Source organism: Diadema antillarum, unplaced genomic scaffold (assembly GCF_040938485.1).
Source record: "Diadema antillarum isolate AM-2024a unplaced genomic scaffold, OU_Dant_1.0 scf00000177, whole genome shotgun sequence".
Lineage (NCBI taxonomy): Eukaryota > Metazoa > Echinodermata > Echinoidea > Diadematoida > Diadematidae > Diadema > Diadema antillarum.
In genome coordinates, this window is record NW_027271066.1 from 1,147,501 (window position 1) to 1,169,399 (window position 21,899).

Genomic DNA, 21,899 nt, shown 5'->3' on the forward strand with positions numbered 1-21,899 from the left:
TTGAACTTTATAATAGAAGGATCCCGCCGCTGGAAACCCCTCCCAAGGGAGAACCCCAACACACGCACACACACACACTTACACATACATACGCACACAAACACACACAAACACACACACACACACGCACACACACACGCAGACATTATCAGTAAATAAAACGGAAAGGTCGTTCTCATTTGAACCTGACAGAGCTCGAATTCTCTTCTGGCACATCGAACAGCAAAGATTTTTTTAACATGTCATTTTGAGCCTCACCGACACATTATCATCACTCTGTGCATATTTCTATATCATTTTAAAGTTACACCAGTGGCCGAAGACATTGATTGTGACTTTGAATCCGGTCTGTGTGAATGGGAGCAGGCATACGGCGATGACTTTGACTGGACCCGTAACAGCGGACGTACCAGCTCGTATTCCACCGGACCAGATGGGGACCACACAACCGGCTGTAAGCACCTTGGTTTTGCCTTTTCCTTCATTGTATGATCCTTTATACTGTTTTGGGGAGAAGGAGATTTACAACTGACTTGTGAACTTCCCTGTTGCAATTTCTAATTGTATCCATACTTCTATCATTATTAGCGCTATCATTACTATTACAGTAACTATTACAGTATCTGAATACGCTCTCTTATAGTCCTGACCTCTTTTCTACCTTCTATCAGAATACTGATGTAAAGGAGTGACAATTTCTTGTAGATTAAAGATAACTACAAGAAATAATAATGTTGCGTTTGTGAAAAGTGGAAGTGGGTTAAGAGCAATCAAATCAATGCGAGAAGATACCGAACAAATTGCAAACTTAATGATTCATTATTCAGCCGGAAGGTATTTCCCTTGTGAAAACATTGAGTAATATGAGACATCCGCATTAAGGGATTGATAACTTGATAGAGATATTGCCTTTTATGTGTTTTATAGGTGTAATGCGAGCTTAACATTTTCGCGGAACTTAAATTTTCCTCGAGAGTTCATTTTTTTTTTCTCCGAAGTGCACAGGGCTGAGAGGAAATTTAATGTAATCTCAAAAGGAAAGTATCTCCTTGGAGGGACTATCAGGTGTTATACGCAACACAAGACGATTCAATATTTATTATACTTTACTGTCTACATAAATGTCCTGTATTTCCCGCAGTCTTGTCGGCAGCAAGTCAAATTCTGGAATTATTTTGTCGACGTGACGTCACCGCTGACAAAACTGGCGAATTCGATCCTCACTACACTCGTCACTTGATTGCCTTTTTGTCCGATCACCAAACAAAAATTTATATAGAACAATACATTTGTAATACTTTTTTGTTTCAATAACGTCTGTCACAAAAGGTAGGAAGATGTAATGAAGGATACGATCTCCTTGTAGTGAGAATAATCATTTTCAGAGGTTCCTACTGCCGCTAGTTTAATTTAGAAGACTATGTCACCATTCTGCCGTACCTTTAGAAAGGAAATTTTTACTGATATCCTATAAAAATTGAACACTAACTTTTCGCTTATAAAGCAGGGTCGTCACTTTTTTTTTTGGAAGAAATCAAAGTCAGGTACCCCCCCCCCCCTTGCCATTATGAGAAAATTGATACGCGAATGAAGTGAATGGATATCAATTATCAGGAATTGATAGGAATTGATCCCAACATGAAATGTACTAGTATTATCAATCATATTTAAAAGAAGGAGTTTAAGCTTGAGTTTACTTTCTGTCACCATGATATATGAGTCACACACTTTACCCATCAATGGCTGTTGAAATGGCTAACCCTAACCCTAACTCCACTCCAGATTTCCATCAAATTGAATAATTGAGTAACTGCTGCATGACTTTTTTTTCCGTCTATTGTCCATACCTCTTTCATTGACGACACTTTCGTTGCAGTAATGACGAATTTCACTGCCGTATTTCCACATTGATACATTTTGCATTCATTGAGTGATTGTCGGCTTTTAGCTGTGCTGAAGGAGGTGAATTATCACCCAACCACGTCCTCGCTTACCACTTATAAATCCAAGAAAAAGAATACGTTTACATCTTAAGCCAAGCTTGCTGTTATAGTCTTCCCTGTAAATGAATTGAAAACATGTTTGTACGCTCAGTTCTTGATCTTGATTTAAAGCCTTATATCATTTACATGGTATATTTTCTCCCTCCCACAGCCGGATATTACGTGTATATAGAGACAAACTCCCGTAGCTATGGGGATTTCGCACGCCTATGGAGCCCCGAGTACCAGGGTGACGGGCCCTTGTGCCTGACATTTTGGTATCATATGTACGGCATCACTATCAACTCACTGAATGTCTACAAGTCAGAGACAAAATGGCCAAATGCGAATGACATCTTATTGTCACTCAGTGGGGACAGGAGAAACCATTGGAGGGTAGAACAGGTAGGTTTTTGTTGTTAAACATTTTATTTTTGGTCTGCTTTATTTTAAATTAAAGTAAAATCTTATGAGAAATACTACGTTTTGAAATAACTCGAAGAAAAACTTCGATCTGGTACTAACCGAAAACAATGAGTAGCACTTCGGATTGAATATGTTAATGCATTGTACAAGATATGGATATAGGCCAATGCCCCAAATTCAATTCAATTCGTTTACTTTCATTCTTCTTCATTTTTCCAACAAAACATAACACAAGATAAATCAGGTATTACATCATAAACAAAAACATTTGTCTTTGCGACAGATAAATGATATCGATAAAGATAAGAGCGCATACAAAGTCATGCTTCAGTTGAAAAAAAAAACAGAATAGAGAGGTCCAATAAAAAGCAAAGCTTATTGTGAACCACTCATTAAAACTTACGAGTTACTTATTTACAGATACTTGTCACAAATATGATATATGATATACAGAATAGATGAAAAGAATGGAAGGAAAGACAGAAAAAGGGAGATTGAGAGAAATGCCTACATACTGAACAAGGGAGATAGAACAGGGGATGGTCAATGTGCTTCATAGAGTTAACGCTGCATGCAACTGTGCAATGATTGTGATGGCTGCTTCATTACGTAATAATGAATTCAGTGATTGAATGATTGGTGGATGGATGGATGATGAACCCTGAGGTTACGAAAGCTAAAGGTAATGGAAAAAGAGCATATCAGAGAGGATTTATTAGAACATTTTTCAACTTCCGCTTAAAAGAATGCAAAGATGGGGAATTTTTTATTTCACTGAAAGAGAAACAATACATTGTTGATTTAGAGGAACCAGCAACAATTTGTTGAAATATTTTAGTCCTACAGATGCTCAAAGGTTTTAGGACATGATTTGTGTCAATTCATGATACCCTTAACATCAGCTCTTTTTTTTTTTTGCGGTTAGATGCATATCTAGAAACAATCCAAATATTTTTAGATGATTTTTTTTTTCTGTTTTACTTCAGATTACTTGGATATGCCCACAGAAAATCCATTCAAAACCAAGATTCTTGTTGTGGTCTCATCTGTCGATCATTGCTAAAGTTATGATATGTTTCAGAAAAGACATGGGAACCACCTGCAATCAATTATTGCAATTTCCTTAAACAAACATTCACTAAAATTGTGTAAGACTAAAAAAAAAGTACATACAGAGCAGTGTGATTTGTAATCACTCTGTGGATCAGGCAACAACAAGGCCTACTGTAACGAACAGCCAATCTTAATGAAGGTATAGAGTACATGCTGTTTCTTCACAGAAACCCTCCAGAGCACTAGTACCAAGATAGATAGATAGAGAGAGAGAGAGAGAGAGAGAGAGAGAGATAGAGAGAGATAGAAAGAGAGTGAGAGGGAGGGAGGGAGAGAGAGGGCGAGATTAAAACAGAAGACATGTTTAAACTACACATCTTAACTGTATTTAGTTACAGACATCACTTCTTTCACTTCTCGAAATCTAAGGAAAATGTTAAATTTCCTCGTGATAAACTGTGAGTTGAACACAGTCTCCATCACTTAAATCTTATGTTCATTCCTATTTACTGCGTCGTGTGAAAGCAGAGAAACATCACTAACTCTTGAGCCATTGGAAAAGTTGAAGGTCTATACATCGACACCTTCCTTACAAGAGAACTTCCACGTAATTGTCAATGTGGGTCCTTGTGTGTGCTTGTATGTGTGTACTACTCTGTCTTTTTTTTTTTCTATCTCTTAAGCAAATTATCCTTTCCATTTTGTAATTTAACTTTACTTTCCTTTTTTTTTTAGGGGATTGCATGCTACAAACTCTGCTTTTTAGCAGTCTCTTCAATTTCCAACAAGTTTGTTTCTGAGTTAAACCAACTCTATTGATAATTTACCTGTGTCTTCATTACGTGTTATTTGCTAACCACATGGCTGTACTGATTTTGTGACGTTATTGGTATACACGAACATTTCATTGTATTTCTCATTATTTTGTTGGAGATGAAATGAATCAATTAGACAATTTTTGATTCGTCAGTGAATGCATTCGACTACCTTGTAAGCCGATAATTTTTAATTTCCTTGCCAAATTTCCAGATCAATTTTTACGGCAACAACACGTCATTTTACATCACTATGGAAGGTGTGAGTGGGAATAGCTACACAGGTGATATCGCCTTTGATGACATTTCCATTTCCCAGGGAATCTGCCAACGAGGTAAATGGACCCATCTACATATCGCAAAATTTCAGCTTTTGTTGTAGGGGTTCGAATGGCTTTAGTACAGAATAATTTAGCCTGAGAGGATTGCCCTTTCTTCTTTTTTTTCAACTTCCCAATCAATGTCAACTAAAGATTGAAACGCATTCTAATAAGTAATATTGTGCTATTGTAATGTGTTCATAATATTTCACATCAGTAGTGCTCTGTTTCATTTCATTTCAAAGTTTCTGATTTTGTACGAAAAAAAAGAAAAGAATTAAGAATATCAAATAGAGTCATTGAATCCGAAATGAATTTTATCGAGTTTTTTTTTTCCATCGACATTAAAATGGAGCCCGTTGGATTGCTCACCTGGCTCAGTACAAAGAATTAGGGCACACATTTCATATTTCCTCCGTTCATTTTCGAAGAAAAGACTTTTTTCTTGTTTTTGTTTTGTTTTGTTCTGTTTTTGTTTTGTTTTTTGCTGTCAAGTACTCCCGAGAAGTTCAAGTATTCTCTTTGTGAATCGAATTGACAATACATAACTAAATGGCCTAATAGCAACCTTGTGTTTTTCAAAACTGATCTACAATGATTTATGCAATTGAATAAAAGTCGAACTTGAATCAACTTTAGTGACAGTAAGACATTATTTAGTTCCTTCTTGCGAGCTGAAAAATTTTATGTCAGCAATCATTCAGAACAGGAATCTGACAAAGTATGTGACTGTAATGTAAAACTATTGAAAGCTTGAATAGAATAGAAATGACATGCTCCGGGTATAAATGTAAAGAGTACAGTAGTCGATACAGACGCAAGGAGGAATTAAAAAGCGAACGGTTTAATTTGAAGTTCCGGAAATAATCCTATAGCTCTACGGACGTCCTTTGAATGGCCACAGGCTACTTTGCCCTTATTCGCCTCGTAGACACAAGCTGTATAAACAACATAATGAGCTGTAAGAAATTGACGAAGCTTGACTGTGCAGTAGAAACGACTGATTTCACGCCAAACGTTTTCACGACGAAATGCATCATGTCACATCCAAAAAGATGTCGATTCTCAACCTCTTTGATTGTCAACCCTTAAAACAAGTGAGACGAAATGTTTGAACAGGGCAAGACAAGCGCCTGTGGCAAGATTGGCAATGTTCTCACATCAGAAGTAACAGATTGTTTTCCATACATTTTTTGCAGTATTTTAGTTAAAGTCGAAAAATGTTCAAAATTGACATTTTGCCTTGAAATGCCAGATCATTATAATCGTTGAACTAGCTGCTGTTGAAGCCGTTTCGGGAAAAAAAAAAAACCCCAGTACCAACAAATTGAGCTTTATAATAGAAGGATCCCACCGCTGGAAACCCCTCCCCATCGAGAACCCCCAACACAAGCAGACACACACATACACATACACATACACACGCATACACACACCTTTTTTTTTCAATGATATCTTATTGATTTCATTCAAATCATTCATAAATCAACCCATTCTGGGTGTACCGTGAACAAATGCCATTCAAAACACAAATCCATTCATCAACTTATTACTGCCAATCATCTCTCTTCAACATAACAACTCGATTATAAATCAATCCTACTGACCATTTCTTCACGAGAAAGTATTGACATGTACAAAAATATATATATAATTATATTCTTTGACTATACTGAATCACGTTACTCACACTCACATAAAAAAAACAACAAAAATACGTTATACAAAGCTAGAATGCAATCATTTCGTTGAAAATCAAATCCCCATCCCCACCAACCCCGATTCACTTAAACCAACCCCCCTCCCACACACACCAAACACCAACACACATACACACATACACCCCACACACAAACACACCCGAAGCGATACCACCTTCCCTCCTAATGAAAACGACTTCAAAATGTTGATTAATACGTAAAACATACAAGCGTGTAATGGACCGTACGCAGAAAAGCATCGTCCGCCCGCACCCAAATAACGCTTCAAATTTACATTCAAATTCATCAAACAAAACTCATCAAACTCCTAACTGCTAATAAAATCCTTTAACCTTTATGCCAAACAAAAACTCTACCCCTCCCCACACGCGGCCAATATACAGATATTGACTTATCAGAGGTGGAATATAACATTTGAGATCCTCGCGGGAAGTTATATTTTTGTCGAGGATTATTATATTTTTCCGAAGCGCGTAGCGCTGAGGAAAAATATAGTATTTCGAGACAAAAATATAACTTCCCAAGGGAAATGAAATGTTATATTCCTACCGAAGGAAAAAAGTCAATATCTGTTATATTATATGACCTAACATTACAGTACAAGAAATAAACTGCTGTATAAAGCAACACGACTTCTCCGTTTTCAAACCCACAGTCAAATTCATGAACGCGCGTTACAACGCTCGGCACTGTTAATGGTATGCAATCGAGCCAAACCGAGCCGTAACTACGATGGCTTTCGCGTAGTTCTAGGCCCTAACTATCGTGGCATATAACCGTGCAGGAGCATTCCTAGAACAGTCGCTATTCAATCATACGTAGGCCTGTAGCGAGGGCCTATTTACGTAGCGGTAACGTTTAAGAGCTAGATTTTGTAATGACAGTTGTAAAATTATTTTAAAAAAAATTGTAGAAGACTACCGTAACTGCCGCTGTTGGTCTAAAGCAAGCTTGTTGAGGTATTAAAGTGTTTGTGGTGATGTATGAAAATGTGAACTTTCTAACAATGTAGTCTAGGGCCTAATCTCTTCTGTCTGCAGTCACTGGTACATGAACTGTAGACTACCTCTACGGACCTGGCCCTGGTCCAGGTCCAACGCTAGAAGCATAGTCTAGAACTCACTACCGGTGTCAAAGAAACTTACTCAGTTCAGGCGGTGGTAATACTAATGGGAAATCCTTTGCTTTCTGGCCCTGTCACGACTGTCTAGCATTAACGGGAGTAGTAGTAGGCTCTATAGCTTCCAACACATTCACCAGTTTGTTTCTCTCTCAAGCTGCCATAACACTGCTCACAGTTTGACAAAAACAAATCTGTTGCAATTTCGCAGTTCTCGCTTGTAGCGCGTGTATCATGCTGTGCATGAAGTGTTGTCTACCGCTAACGCTTTACAGTAGTGTGCTGCTGTGTACTGTGGTCACGACGATTGCATTCGTGTGTGTGCAAAGCGTCTCTGTGTATGTTGCGCGCATCATAACAATTGGTTTTTGATGACGTCACCCCTCCTGATATAACGCATTTGTTTAATGTAGTCGCTGTTATATTCCATGGTTGTACGTAATTTACGTCATGTTATGAAAATATAACGCTTCTCATCCTTGTGACAATGGTCACGTGACTGCATTTTGACCAATCACACATTGATATCTATATAGGTCATATAATATTAACACATTATTGCCTTCACCACTGATATCTACACTGTACTCAAAAAGAAAAACAAAACAAAACAATACTTAAGCTCTTCCATGTAAGACTCCCTTTATTCGCTTGGCCATTATCTTAGAAAGCATCTTATAGTCCGTGTTCAACAAAGTAATCGGTCTATAATTCTTTATAAATAATGGATCTTTGCCATCTTTTTCAATCAGTGTTATTACGCCTTGTTTTTGAGACGTTGCTAAACAACCTTTCTCAAAAGCTTCATTAAAAACTTCAACCAATAAACTTCCTATTTGCGACCAAAATGTAAGATAAAATTCTACTGTAAATCCATCATTCCCAGGTGATTTATTCAATTTCATACTTTTTAAACACTCCCAACATTCTTCTTTAATAATTTTTCCTTCACAAAAACCCTTACACTCTAAAAAAAAAAATCGAGTGAAAATTTTCACTCTAAAAAGAGTGAATACAAATAAGAGTGAATTTCGAGTGAAATTGGAGTGAATTTTGAGTGAAAATGCTCATTTTCACTCATTTGAGAGTGACGTCAGGGATCACTCGAAGATTTTGGAGTGATCCCTGACGTCACACCCTAACCGGAGTGAAAATGAACATTTTCACTCAAAATTCACTCCAATTTCACTCGAAATTCACTCTTTTTTGTATTCACTCTTTTAAGAGTGAATATTTTCACTCGATTTTTTTAGAGAGTACTTTCATCACTTAATTGGGGAATATCTTTCCAAAATACACTTTCTCTGAAATCATCACACACTAATTCATTTTCTGAATAAAGATTTCTATAAAAATTTCTTATCAATCGCTAGTATTACATCCTTCTCTTTAATCACATCTCCCTTATCATCGCACATTTCCCGTATAACCGTTTTCTGTTTATTTGACCTGAGCAACTCAAAATACCCTTGATTCTGTTCACCCTCTTCATACCAAACCACTCTTGACCTGACTTTTAATCCATCCGTATACACATTATACAATTCTTCAATTCCGTTTTTTTTTACTCTCTATATCTTTTAAAATTCCACCACTATCAGGACACGACTGAAGATCTTTCTCCAAAATATCTATTTCATATTCCAATTGCTGTATACTTAATCTTCTCTCCTTTGATTTTTTCTTCGAAAATTTCATTGCAAATTTTCTCATTTTCATCTTTAAAGAATCCCAGAAAGAAGATTTAGTATCAAAATCCGTCAACCACTGTAATTTAATACTTTTTGTTTCTTCACTCATTCCCTGTACAAATTCCTTATCAAAACACAAACTATTATTAAATTTCCAAGAGGAATTCCCATAACTTTCATTATGTCAAATAGATTTCAATTGTAAAAAATCCCAGAATGATCAGGTACTACTGATGATATAACCTCACATGTTCTTCCTGAATTTCTCAAATCCTTTTATATAAACCATTAGTCTAAGCGACTTTGAACCAGCGGAGCGATTTGCCTAAAAGTAAATCGCTTTAACACTGGGTTCCGTTTCCGCCATATATCAATCAAATTCATTGTCTTAAAAAACCCTCTAATTCTTTACTACCACTCATTCTCAAATTAGTACTTACACCCATATAATCCAAATCTTTATTAATTACTACATTAAAATCTCCACCCCCAAAATTGACGAATAATTCATAGAATATAAATTGGACAAACAATCATTAAAATTCACAAGAAAATCAATTTGTCTATGCACCCTATCCCTTGTTGGGAAATAAACATTTCCCAAAAGCAGTTTGTAACCTAGCGAATCCCCTTTTAAAACCACAAAACGCCCTTCATCATCTTTCATAACCTGATCAATCTTAAAATTCAATCCTGGGGAGGATAACAAAATCATTACTCCCCTGCTATGATTTGACCCATGACTAAAAATGATACGTCCTCTCCATTCTCCTTCCCACTCTTCCTCAATATCAGGGGTACTGTACGTTTTCTGTAACATAACTATACCCCCTTTCTCATTCTAACCCAATCAAAAATCATCTTTCTCTTTACTTAATCCGTACTCCCCTCACATTAAATGAAATTAAATTCAGACCCGCCATGATGTATGATATACGGTATCTACGTAACCGAACGGGAAAATCTTACCTACATAATATTGATAAATCAGAGCAAATAACTCAGATCTACTACATCCAGACTTCTGAACTGTACACCAAGAAAAAAGACGGTATCCCACACACCACTTCAATTTCACACTACCACACACACAACAGAACACACACCCACTTTCATCCACTTTCACACAAACATCTTATCCGTTCGTGGATTTTAAATTTGTGCGGTGTGATGTGTTCGCATGCACTGGCTGTAGTATTCAGTGTATGTAGCTCTCCCAAGGTCCTCTCGACCGAGTCACATTCAGTCATCAATTCGAACAGAAAGGGACTATTGGCAGAACCAAACGTTACCCGAAGCATGTTTTCAATACTTCAACTTAATTGGTAAGTCTTCAAATTGAAGAAATTTTTGGATTTTAAGTTGATATAAGGCGGCAGAAAAAAAAATCGATTATCTTCAATGTAATCAAAGTCTGTACACATATACTTGAACAATCAAAACTCAGCCGACAAATATTCATTTGAACATTGATATAACACACACACACACTCACACACACATACGCACACACACACAAACACACACACACACAGACATTGTCAGTAAATAAAACGGAAAGGTAGTTCTCATTTGAACCCGACAGAGCTCGAATTCTCTTCTGTCACATCGAACAGCAACGATTTCTTGCAACATTTCATTTTGAGCTTTGACACATTATCCTCACTATGTGCATCTTTCTATTATTATCTTTCAGTTATACCAGTGGCCGAAGACATTGATTGTGACTTTGAATCCGGTCTGTGTGAATGGGAGCAGGCATACGGCGATGACTTTGACTGGACCCGTAACAGCGGACGTACCAGCTCGTATTCCACCGGACCAGATGGGGACCACACAACCGGCTGTAAGCACCTTGGTTTTGCCTTTTCCTTCATTGTATGATCCTTTATACTGTTTTGGGGAGAAGGAGATTTACAACTGACTTGTGAACTTCCCTGTTGCAATTTCTAATTGTATCCATACTTCTATCATTATTAGCGCTATCATTACTATTACAGTAGCTATTACAGTATCTGAATACGCTCTCTTATAGTCCTGACCTCTTTTCTACCTTCTATCAGAATACTGATGTAAAGGAGTGACAATTTCTTGTAGATTAAAGATAATTGCAAGAAATGATAATGTTGCGGTTGTGAAAAGTGGAAATGGGTTAAGAGCAATCAAATCAATGCGAGAATATACCGAACAAATTGCAAACTTAATGATTCATTATTCAGCCGGAAGGTATTTCCCTTGTGTAAACATGGAGTAATATTAGACATCCGCATTAGGGATTGATAACATGATGGACATATTGCCTTTTACAGGTGTGTTATAAGCTGAACATTTTCGCGGCACTTAAATTTTCCTCAAGAGTTTTTTTTTTCACAAAGTGCACAGGGCCGAGAAGAAATGTCGTCTCAAAAGGAAAGTATCTCCTTAGAGAGACTATCAAATGTTATACGCAACATTAGACGATTCAATATTTTTTTTTAATATTTCATAGTCTACATAAATGTCCTTTATTTCATTCAGTCTTGTTCGCAGCAAGTCAAATTCTGGAACTATTTTGTCGACGTGACGTCACCGCAGACAAAACTGGCGAATTCGATCCTCACTGCGCTTGTCACTTGATTGCCTTTTTGTCCAATCACCAGCCAAAAAATGTCATATAGAACAATACATTTTGTTTCAATAATGTCTGTCACAAAAGGAGAGATGTCATGATGGATACGATCTCCTCGTAGTGAGGATAATCATTTTAACGGGTTCCTCCTGCCGCTAGTTTAATTTTGAAGATCATATCACCATTCTGCCGTACCTTTAGAAAGAAAATTCTACTGCTATCCTATAAAGATCGAACACTAACTTTTCGCTTATAAAGCAGTGTCGTCATTTTTTTTTTGGACTAAACAAAAGTCAGATACCCCCCCCCCCTCCTGCCATTATGATAAGATTGATACGAATGCGAATGAAGTGAATGGATATCAATTATTAGGACAAATCCCCGCATGAAATGTAGGTCAATAACATTTAAAGGAAGGAATTTGAGCTTGAGTTTACCTTCTTTCACCATGATATTGGTCACACACTACCCATCAATGACTGTCGAAATGGCTAACCCTAACCTTAACTCCACTCCAGATTTCCATCAAATTGAATAATTGAGTAACCGCTGCATGACTTTTTCCGTCTATTGTCCATACCTCTTTCATTGACGACCATTTCGTTGCAGTAATGACGAATTTCACTGCCGTATTTCCACATTGATACATTTTGCATTCATTGAGTGATTGTCGGCTTTTAGATGTGCTGAAGGAAGTGAATTATCACTCAACCACGTCCTCGCTTACCACTTATAAATCCAAGAAAAAGATTACGTACATCTTAAACAAAGCTTGCTGTTAAAGTTTTCTCTGTAAATGAATACAATACATGTTTGTACGCTCAGTTGTTGTGCCTTTGATTCTTGATCTTGCTTTAAAGCCTTTTACATTATACATTTTTCTCCTCTTGCAGTCGGATATTACGTGTATATAGAGACAGACTCTCGAGAATATGGGGATTTCGCACGCCTGTGGAGCCCCGAGTACCAGGGTGACGGGCCCTTGTGCCTGACATTTTGGTATCATATGTATGGCGTCACTATCAACTCCCTGAATGTCTACAAGTCAGAGACAAAATGGCCAAATGCGAATGACATCTTATTGTCACTCAGTGGGGACAGGAGAAACCATTGGAGGGTAGAACAGGCAAGGTTTTGTTGTTAAACATTTTATTTTTGTTCTGCTTCATTTGACATGAAAGTAAAATTTTATGAGAAATATTACGTTTACAAATAACTCGAAGACAAACTTCGATCTGGTACTAACCGAACATGTGAAAACAATGAGCACCAACACGGATTGAATACTTTGATGTATTGTACAAGATATGGGTATAGGCCAATGTCCTAAATACATTTATAAACGGCTTCGATGTACATTGTATTTAATTTGTCATTGAAGAACATTGTCCTCAGTGAAGCCCTTCAATCAACAGAAAGAGAAACAATAAACTGTTCATTTAGAGGAACCAGCGACAATTTGTTGATATATTTTAGTGCTTGCGATGCTTAAAGGTTTCATGACATACAAATGCTTGTTGATTTGTGCTAATTCATGATAACCTCATTATCACTTTTTTTTTGGCTGTTAAGCGAATATCTAAAAACAATCCATATATTTTTAGATGATTTTTCTTCTATTTTACCTCAGATTACTTGGATATGCCCACAAAATATCCCTTCAAAACCAAGATTCTAATTGTGACCTCATCTATCGATCATTGCTAAAGTTATGATATGTTTAAGGAAAGACATGGGAACCACCTACCCCTCGAGTTCGCATGCATAACTTGCTTGTTTCTCTGATATTAATGTGACTATAACAAACAGCAAGGGAACATCAAGTTATGCTTGGTGTCGTTGTGGGCGCATTTCAATATCTTTTGTTAATCATATTAGTACTTCAGCAATGATTAGCATAATATAGATCTCAATCAGAATCTTGGTTCGGAAGGTTTTTATTTTTGGGCGTTTCTAAGTAACCTGAAGAAATCTAAGAATGCATGGAATTTTTCTAAATAGGCCTATTCGTTTCCCCGCAAAAGTGATTTTGAGCATATCGTGAATCAATACAAATCAATATGCATATGTATGGCATAAAACCTATTATTCCATGACTTGTGTTGGAAAGAGAAATATACAGACCAGTTAGTCTTTAGTTCATCTTTTTCCAAACTGTAATATAGCCGATTTCAATTCGTCTAACCCAAACCGCGCCTGAACTTAAAATATTTAAGAATGAAATGAAGGGGTGTATGTCTTACATGGAGTTGATGGGTCTGAGTCCCTCCTTTTAATCACCATGGTAATGAATAGTAGGTATGTGTGATTGCTGAATTGATATCAATTATTGCTATTTCCTCAAACAAACATTCACTAAAATTGTGAAAGACAAAAAAGGTACATACAAAGCAGTGTGATTTGTAATCACTTTGTGTATCAGACAAGCCCTACTGTAACGAACAGTCAATCTTAATTAAGGTATAGAGTGCATGCTGTTTCTTCACATAAACCCTCCAGAGCACTTGTACCGAGATAAATAGATAGAGAGCGAGAATGAGAGAGAAATAGAGAGAGGGAGAGAGAGAAAGAGAGAGATTGAACGAGAGAGAAGGAGAGAGACAGGTCGAGATTAAAACAGAATGCATGTTTAAACTACATATCTTAACTGCACTATTTTAAAGGACAAGTTCACCATCATAGACATGTGGGTTGAGTGAATGCAGCAATATTAGTAGAACACATCAGTGAGAGTTTGAGCAAAATCGGACAATCCATTTAAAAGTTTAAATTTTGAAGTTTCTGCTCAGTCACGGCTGGATGAAAAGACTACTATAGCTTGTGATGTCACATGAGTACAACGATATAAAGAAAGAATGAAGAAAATTCAACAAAATAATTTCCATTTTTCTCGCATAACAAAAGAACACTTGACTTCTCTCTTTCAGAAGGCAGGGGAAATAATCTTACCCTTAACATACATCAGTAACAAGTGGAAGAAAAGTGCACGTTATTCAAAAAGTAAAGTTTTGTGAAATTCTCTTTTTATTTGCTTTATATAGTTGTACGCATGTGACATCATACACTGTAGTACATAGGCGCCGGAAGTGGGGGGGGGGGGGGGGGGCGGCCGCCCCCAATCCAAAAAGTAGGGGGGCAAAACGCATTTTGCCCCCCCCCCAATAAATATGTATATATATGAATAAAAGAGAAAAAATATGGCTACAAACGGCAGCTTTTGGACTGTAAAATGTCAAAATTTTCAAGCTCGCTCGCTTCGCTCGCTCGCATCCAGCAGTTGAGCCCGGTGCGTCTCCCCCTTAATTTCTAAAGCAAAAAACATAGCTACGACGGCAGTTGTTGGACTCTAGAATGTCAACATTTTCAAGCTCGCTCGCTTCGTTCGCTCGCATTGAATCGTTATGCCATTCTCCTAATGTTGCTGACAGTAATTGCGAGTAGTTGCGCCCGATGCCCCCACCCCTTAATTTCCAAAGCGAAAGATAAATATAGCTACAAACGGGAGTTTGGGGACTGTAAAATGTCAAAATTTTCAAGCTCGCTCGCTTCGCTCGCTCGCATTGAATCATTATGCCACTCTCCTAATGTTGCTGCCAGTAATTGCCAGCAGTTGCGCCCGATGCCCCCTCCCCCCCTTAATTTCCAAAGCGAAAGGTATAGTTACAAACGGGAGTTTGGGGACTGTAACATGTCAAAATTTTCAAGCTCGCTCGCTTCGCTTGCTCGCATTGAATCGTTATGCCATTCTCCTACTGTTGCTGCCAATAATTGCCAGCAGTTGCGCCCGATGCGCCCCCATTTATTTCCAAAGCGAAATATAATAGCTACAATTAAAACTCCAGTTTTGGAACTGTAGAATATCAAAATTTTCAAGCTCGCTCGCTTCGCTCGCTCGCATTTTATTGTTATGCCATTCACCTTATGTTGCTGACAGTATATAATTTGTCGATCGTTTCACACCGTCATTCCATAATCCATGTAAGGAAAACTTACAATGTGCCTCAATGACTGCGTTGTTGAATGTATCACATTCCGTAATGTATTGTAGTCCCATAATTGCTCACGCACACACGCACAAGCATACAGACCGTCAAAATTACTTTATGGTTCCCCCCATGTTTCGACCCACCGTACGCCACTTTACACACACACACACACACACACACACACACATACACACACACACATACACACACACACATACACACACACACATATATATATATAATTATATATATATATATATATATATATATATATATATAATAGATGTGTGCGTGTGTGTGTGTGTGTGTGTGTGTGTATGTGTATATTGTGTAACATATGCATGGTCTAATCTTGAGCCCCCTCCAATGTTTGCCCCCCCCCCCCCCCCCCCCAATCCAAAACTGCTTCCGGCGCGCCTGCTGTAGTAGTCTTCTCTTCCAGCAGTGACTGCGCAGATACTTAAATTAGTCATAACTTTTGAACGGATTGTCTAATTTTCCTCAAACTTTCACAGATGTGTTCTACTAATATTGCTGCATTCTTTCAATCCTTATGTATATGAAGTTGGATGTGTCCTTTAAGTACAGACATTATTTCTTTCACTTCTCGACATCTCAGGAAAATGTTAAATTTCCTCGTGATAAACTGTGAGTTGTACACAGCCTCCATCACTTAAACCTTATGTTCATTCCAATTTACTGCGTCGTGTGTAAGCAGAGAAACATCACTAACTCTTGAGCCACTGGAAAAGTTGAAGGTCTATACATCGACACCTTCCTTACAAGAAAACTTCCACGTAATTGTCAATGTGGGTCCTTGTGTGTGCTTGTATGTGTATACTGCTCTGTCTTTTTTTCTATCTCTTAGGTAAATTGTCCATTCCTTTGTGTAATTTAACTCCCCCCCTTTTTTTGAGGGGATTGCATGCTACAAGCTCTGCTTTTTAGCAGTCTCTTCAATTTTCAAAAAGTTTGTTTTTGAGTTTACCATCTCTATTGATAATTTACCTGTGTCTTCATTGCATGTTATTATGTTAACTACATGGTTGTACTGATTTTGTGACGCTATTGGTAAACGTGAAAATTTCATTGTATTCCTCATTATTTTGTTGGAGATGAATAAATAAATCAATTAGACAATTTTTGATTCGTCAGCGAATGCATTCGACTACCTTTAAGCCGATAGTTTTTAATTCCTTGCAAAACATTCAATATTCCAGATCAATTTCTACGGCTACAACACGTCATTTTACATCACCATGGAAGGTGTGAGTGGGAATAGCTACACAGGTGATATCGCCTTTGATGACATTTCCATTTCCCAGGGAATCTGCCAACGAGGTAAATGGACCCATCTACATATCGCAAAATTTCAGTGTTTATTGTAATGGTTCGAATGGCTTACAGAAGAATTTCGCATGAGAGGATTGCCATTTCTTCTTCTTTTTTTTTTCAACTTACAATCAATGTCAACTAAAGATTGAAACGCATTCTAATATGTGATATTGTATTATTGTATGTGTTCATAATATTTCACATCGGCAGTGTTCTTTTTCATTTCATTTCATATTTTCTGATTTTGTATGAAAAAAAGAAAAGAATGAAGAATAATCGAATGGAGTTATTGAATCCGAGATGAATTTCACCAAATCTTTTTTTCATCGACTTTGAATTGGAGCCCTATAGATTGCTCACCTGGCTCAGTACAAAGAATTAGAGCTCACATTTCATATTTCCTTCGTTCATTTTCGAAGAAGTATAGTTTTTCTTGTTTTTGTTTTGTTTTGTTTTGCTTTTTTGCTTTTAAGTACTCCCGAGAAGTTCAAGTATTCTCTTTGTGAATCCAACTGGTAATACATAACTAAATGACCTAATAGCAACCTTGTGTTTCTTCAAAACTGATCTTCATTGATTTATTCAATTGAATAAAAGTCGAACTTGAATCAACTTTAGTCACAGTAAGAAATTATTTAGTTCCTTCTTGCGAGCTATGAAAAATTCTATGTCAGCAATCATTCAAAACAGAAATCGGACAAAGTGTGTGACTGTATTGTAAAACTATTGAAAGCTTAAATAGGATAGAAATAACATGCTGCGGGTATAAATGCAAATATTACAGTAGTTGATACAGACGTAAGGAGGAATTAAAAAGCAAACGGTTTACTTTCAAGTTCCAAAAAAATAATCCTATTGCTCTACGGACGTCCTTCAAATGGCAACAGGCTACTTTGCCCTTAATCGCCTCGTAAAGACAAGTTGTATAAATAAAATAATGGTCTCTAAGAAATTGACGAAATGCATCATGTCACATCGAAAATATGCTGATTCTCCTCCTCTTTGATTGTCAACCTTTAAAACAAGTAAGACAAAATGTTTGAATAGGGCAAGATTGGCAATGTTCTCAAATCATAAATTTAAAAAAAAATGGTTTTCCGTACATTCTCTTGCTGTATTTTAGTTGAAATCGAAAAATGTTCAAAATTGAATTTTTGCCTTGAAAAGCCAGATCATTATCATTATCATTATCATCGTTGAACTAGCTGCTGTTGAAGCCGTTTCGGGGAACAAAAAACTGTACCAACAAATTGAACTTTATAATAGAAGGATCCCGCCGCTGGAAACCCCTCCCAAGGGAGAACCCCAACACACGCACACACACACACTTACACATACATACGCACACAAACACACACAAACACACACACACACACGCACACACACACGCAGACATTATCAGCAAATAAAACGGAAAGGTCGTTCTCATTTGAACCCGACAGAGCTCGAATTCTCTTCTGGCACATCGAACAGCAAAGATTTTTTTAACATGTCATTTTGAGCCTCACCGACACATTATCATCACTCTGTGCATCTTTCTATATCATTTTAAAGTTACACCAGTGGCCGAAGACATTGATTGTGACTTTGAATCCGGTCTGTGTGAATGGGAGCAGGCATACGGCGATGACTTTGACTGGACCCGTAACAGCGGACGTACCAGCTCGTATTCCACCGGACCAGATGGGGACCACACAACCGGCTGTAAGCACCTTGGTTTTGCCTTTTCCTTCATTGTATGATCCTTTATACTGTTTTGGGGAGAAGGAGATTTACAACTGACTTGTGAACTTCCCTGTTGCAATTTCTAATTGTATCCATACTTCTATCATTATTAGCGCTATCATTACTATTACAGTAACTATTACAGTATCTGAATACGCTCTCTTATAGTCCTGACCTCTTTTCTACCTTCTATCAGAATACTGATGTAAAGGAGTGACAATTTCTTGTAGATTAAAGATAACTACAAGAAATAATAATGTTGCGTTTGTGAAAAGTGGAAGTGGGTTAAGAGCAATCAAATCAATGCGAGAAGATACCGAACAAATTGCAAACTTAATGATTCATTATTCAGCCGGAAGGTATTTCCCTTGTGAAAACATTGAGTAATATGAGACATCCGCATTAAGGGATTGATAACTTGATAGAGATATTGCCTTTTATGTGTTTTATAGGTGTAATGCGAGCTTAACATTTTCGCGGAACTTAAATTTTCCTCGAGAGTTCATTTTTTTTTTCTCCGAAGTGCACAGGGCTGAGAGGAAATTTAATGTAATCTCAAAAGGAAAGTATCTCCTTGGAGGGACTATCAGGTGTTATACGCAACACAAGACGATTCAATATTTATTATACTTTACTGTCTACATAAATGTCCTGTATTTCCCGCAGTCTTGTCGGCAACAAGTCAAATTCTGGAATTATTTTGTCGACGTGACGTCACCGCTGACAAAACTGGCGAATTCGATCCTCACTACACTCGTCACTTGATTGCCTTTTTGTCCGATCACCAAACAAAAATTTATATAGAACAATACATTTGTAATACTTTTTTGTTTCAATAACGTCTGTCACAAAAGGTAGGAAGATGTAATGAAGGATACGATCTCCTTGTAGTGAGAATAATCATTTTCAGAGGTTCCTACTGCCGCTAGTTTAATTTAGAAGACTATGTCACCATTCTGCCGTACCTTTAGAAAGGAAATTTTTACTGATATCCTATAAAAATTGAACACTAACTTTTCGCTTATAAAGCAGGGTCGTCACTTTTTTTTGGGAAGAAATCAAAGTCAGGTACCCCCCCCCCCCCTTGCCATTATGAGAAAATTGATACGCGAATGAAGTGAATGGATATCAATTATCAGGAATTGATAGGAATTGATCCCAACATGAAATGTACTAGTATTATCAATCATATTTAAAAGAAGGAGTTTAAGCTTGAGTTTACTTTCTGTCACCATGATATATGAGTCACACACTTTACCCATCAATGGCTGTTGAAATGGCTAACCCTAACCCTAACTCCACTCCAGATTTCCATCAAATTGAATAATTGAGTAACTGCTGCATGACTTTTTTTTCCGTCTATTGTCCATACCTCTTTCATTGACGACACTTTCGTTGCAGTAATGACGAATTTCACTGCCGTATTTCCACATTGACACATTTTGCATTCATTGAGTGATTGTCGGCTTTTAGCTGTGCTGAAGGAGGTGAATTATCACCCAACCACGTCCTCGCTTACCACTTATAAATCCAAGAAAAAGAATACGTTTACATCTTAAGCCAAGCTTGCTGTTATAGTCTTCCCTGTAAATGAATTGAAAACATGTTTGTACGCTCAGTTCTTGATCTTGATTTAAAGCCTTATATCATTTACATGGTATATTTTCTCCCTCCCACAGCCGGATATTACGTGTATATAGAGACAAACTCCCGTAGCTATGGGGATTTCGCACGCCTATGGAGCCCCGAGTACCAGGGTGAGGGGCCCTTGTGCCTGACATTTTGGTATCATATGTACGGCATCACTATCAACTCCCTGAATGTCTACAAGTCAGAGACAAAATGGCCAAATGCGAATGACATCTTATTGTCACTCAGTGGGGACAGGAGAAACCACTGGAGGGTAGAACAGGTAAGGTTTTGATGTTAAACATTTTATTTTTGTTCTGCTTTATTTGAAATGAAAGCAAATTTTATGAGAAATATTACGTTTTCAATTAAGTTGAAGACAAACTTTCATCTGGTAATAACCAAACATGTGAAAACAATGAGCACCAACACGGATTGAATACTTTGATGTTTTGTACAAGATATGGATGTAGGCCAATGTCCTAGATACATTCTTAAATGGCTTTGATGTATTTAATTTGTCATTGAAGAACATTGTCCTTTGTGAAGCCCTTCAATCAACAGAAAGAGAAACAATGAACTGTTAATTTAGAGGAACCAGCGAAAATTTGTTGATATATTTTAGCGCTTGCGATGCTTGAAGGTCTCATGACATATAGTCAAGGCGCTAATTCCTGTAGGGGGCTTACTTAAGGAGTTCGTTCAACCAACCCCGCAGAAAAGGTTTGACCACACAGGGTGGTAGATGGGACCTCCATGAAGCTCTAAGCTCTAAGATCAGCTCTAAGATCTGTATTTATCTACGACTGACGATAAGTCTGGTTCTGCTATGAGATACACTGTAATTAATACACTTCAACACTTCGTGAGTTTACTGAACAAAAAATGCAGCTCTTATGCTATTTATTTTTCCAACAAAACTTCATGAACAAAAAAAATATATTTTTACAATACTTTCCCACAAAAAAAACCTATTACATCTGCGTTCGTATTTACACCAAAGAAATTATAGAAACGTTCAGGAGCAATCCAATAATATAATATAATATGCTAATAAATCCTTTCCTCATGTAAACACATCCTAAATTAATCTTATAAACACATCCTAGACCCGGGTTGAATAAAATACCTGTGGTTCAATACTTTACTGTGCGCACGTGTGGTTTCTATGTATACTGTCCGACGGGAATGGGGGGGGGGGGGTGAACTAGTCTGTGCGGTAATGCAGAAGTTGCCTGGATAATCGCGATGTCGAGGATGTCGTCCGGCTGGCGGGAGTTGTCGTCGTGTCGACCGAGATGCCACCGCTTGCACCGGAGGACTACCATGGTACGGGAATTCTGTCAGGGTAGCGGGAATTGCCCTCACGCTAACCGAGATGCCGTTGAGCTAATGGTGATGCCGTCAATATGATGCCGTTGAGTTACCTGACGGTGATTCCGCCGAGCGTATTTGCTATGCCGTCGAGGTAACGATGGTTCCGTCGAG

The 21,899-nt window shown here is 37.5% G+C and overlaps 1 protein-coding gene across 1 annotated transcript in view; it reads left to right on the forward strand.

Annotated features, from left to right (window-relative positions):
- The window catches only part of LOC139722921 (MAM and LDL-receptor class A domain-containing protein 1-like), a 53,524-nt gene that overhangs the window by 16,029 nt on the left and 15,596 nt on the right, over positions 1-21,899 (forward strand). Inside the window, exons 6-13 of the mRNA XM_071634203.1 lie at positions 305-454; positions 2,155-2,387; positions 4,491-4,611; positions 10,825-10,974; positions 12,630-12,862; positions 16,943-17,063; positions 18,612-18,761; positions 20,462-20,694. Coding sequence (XP_071490304.1) covers positions 305-454; positions 2,155-2,387; positions 4,491-4,611; positions 10,825-10,974; positions 12,630-12,862; positions 16,943-17,063; positions 18,612-18,761; positions 20,462-20,694 — 1,391 coding nt within the window. The remainder of the gene's footprint in view (positions 1-304; positions 455-2,154; positions 2,388-4,490; positions 4,612-10,824; positions 10,975-12,629; positions 12,863-16,942; positions 17,064-18,611; positions 18,762-20,461; positions 20,695-21,899) is intronic.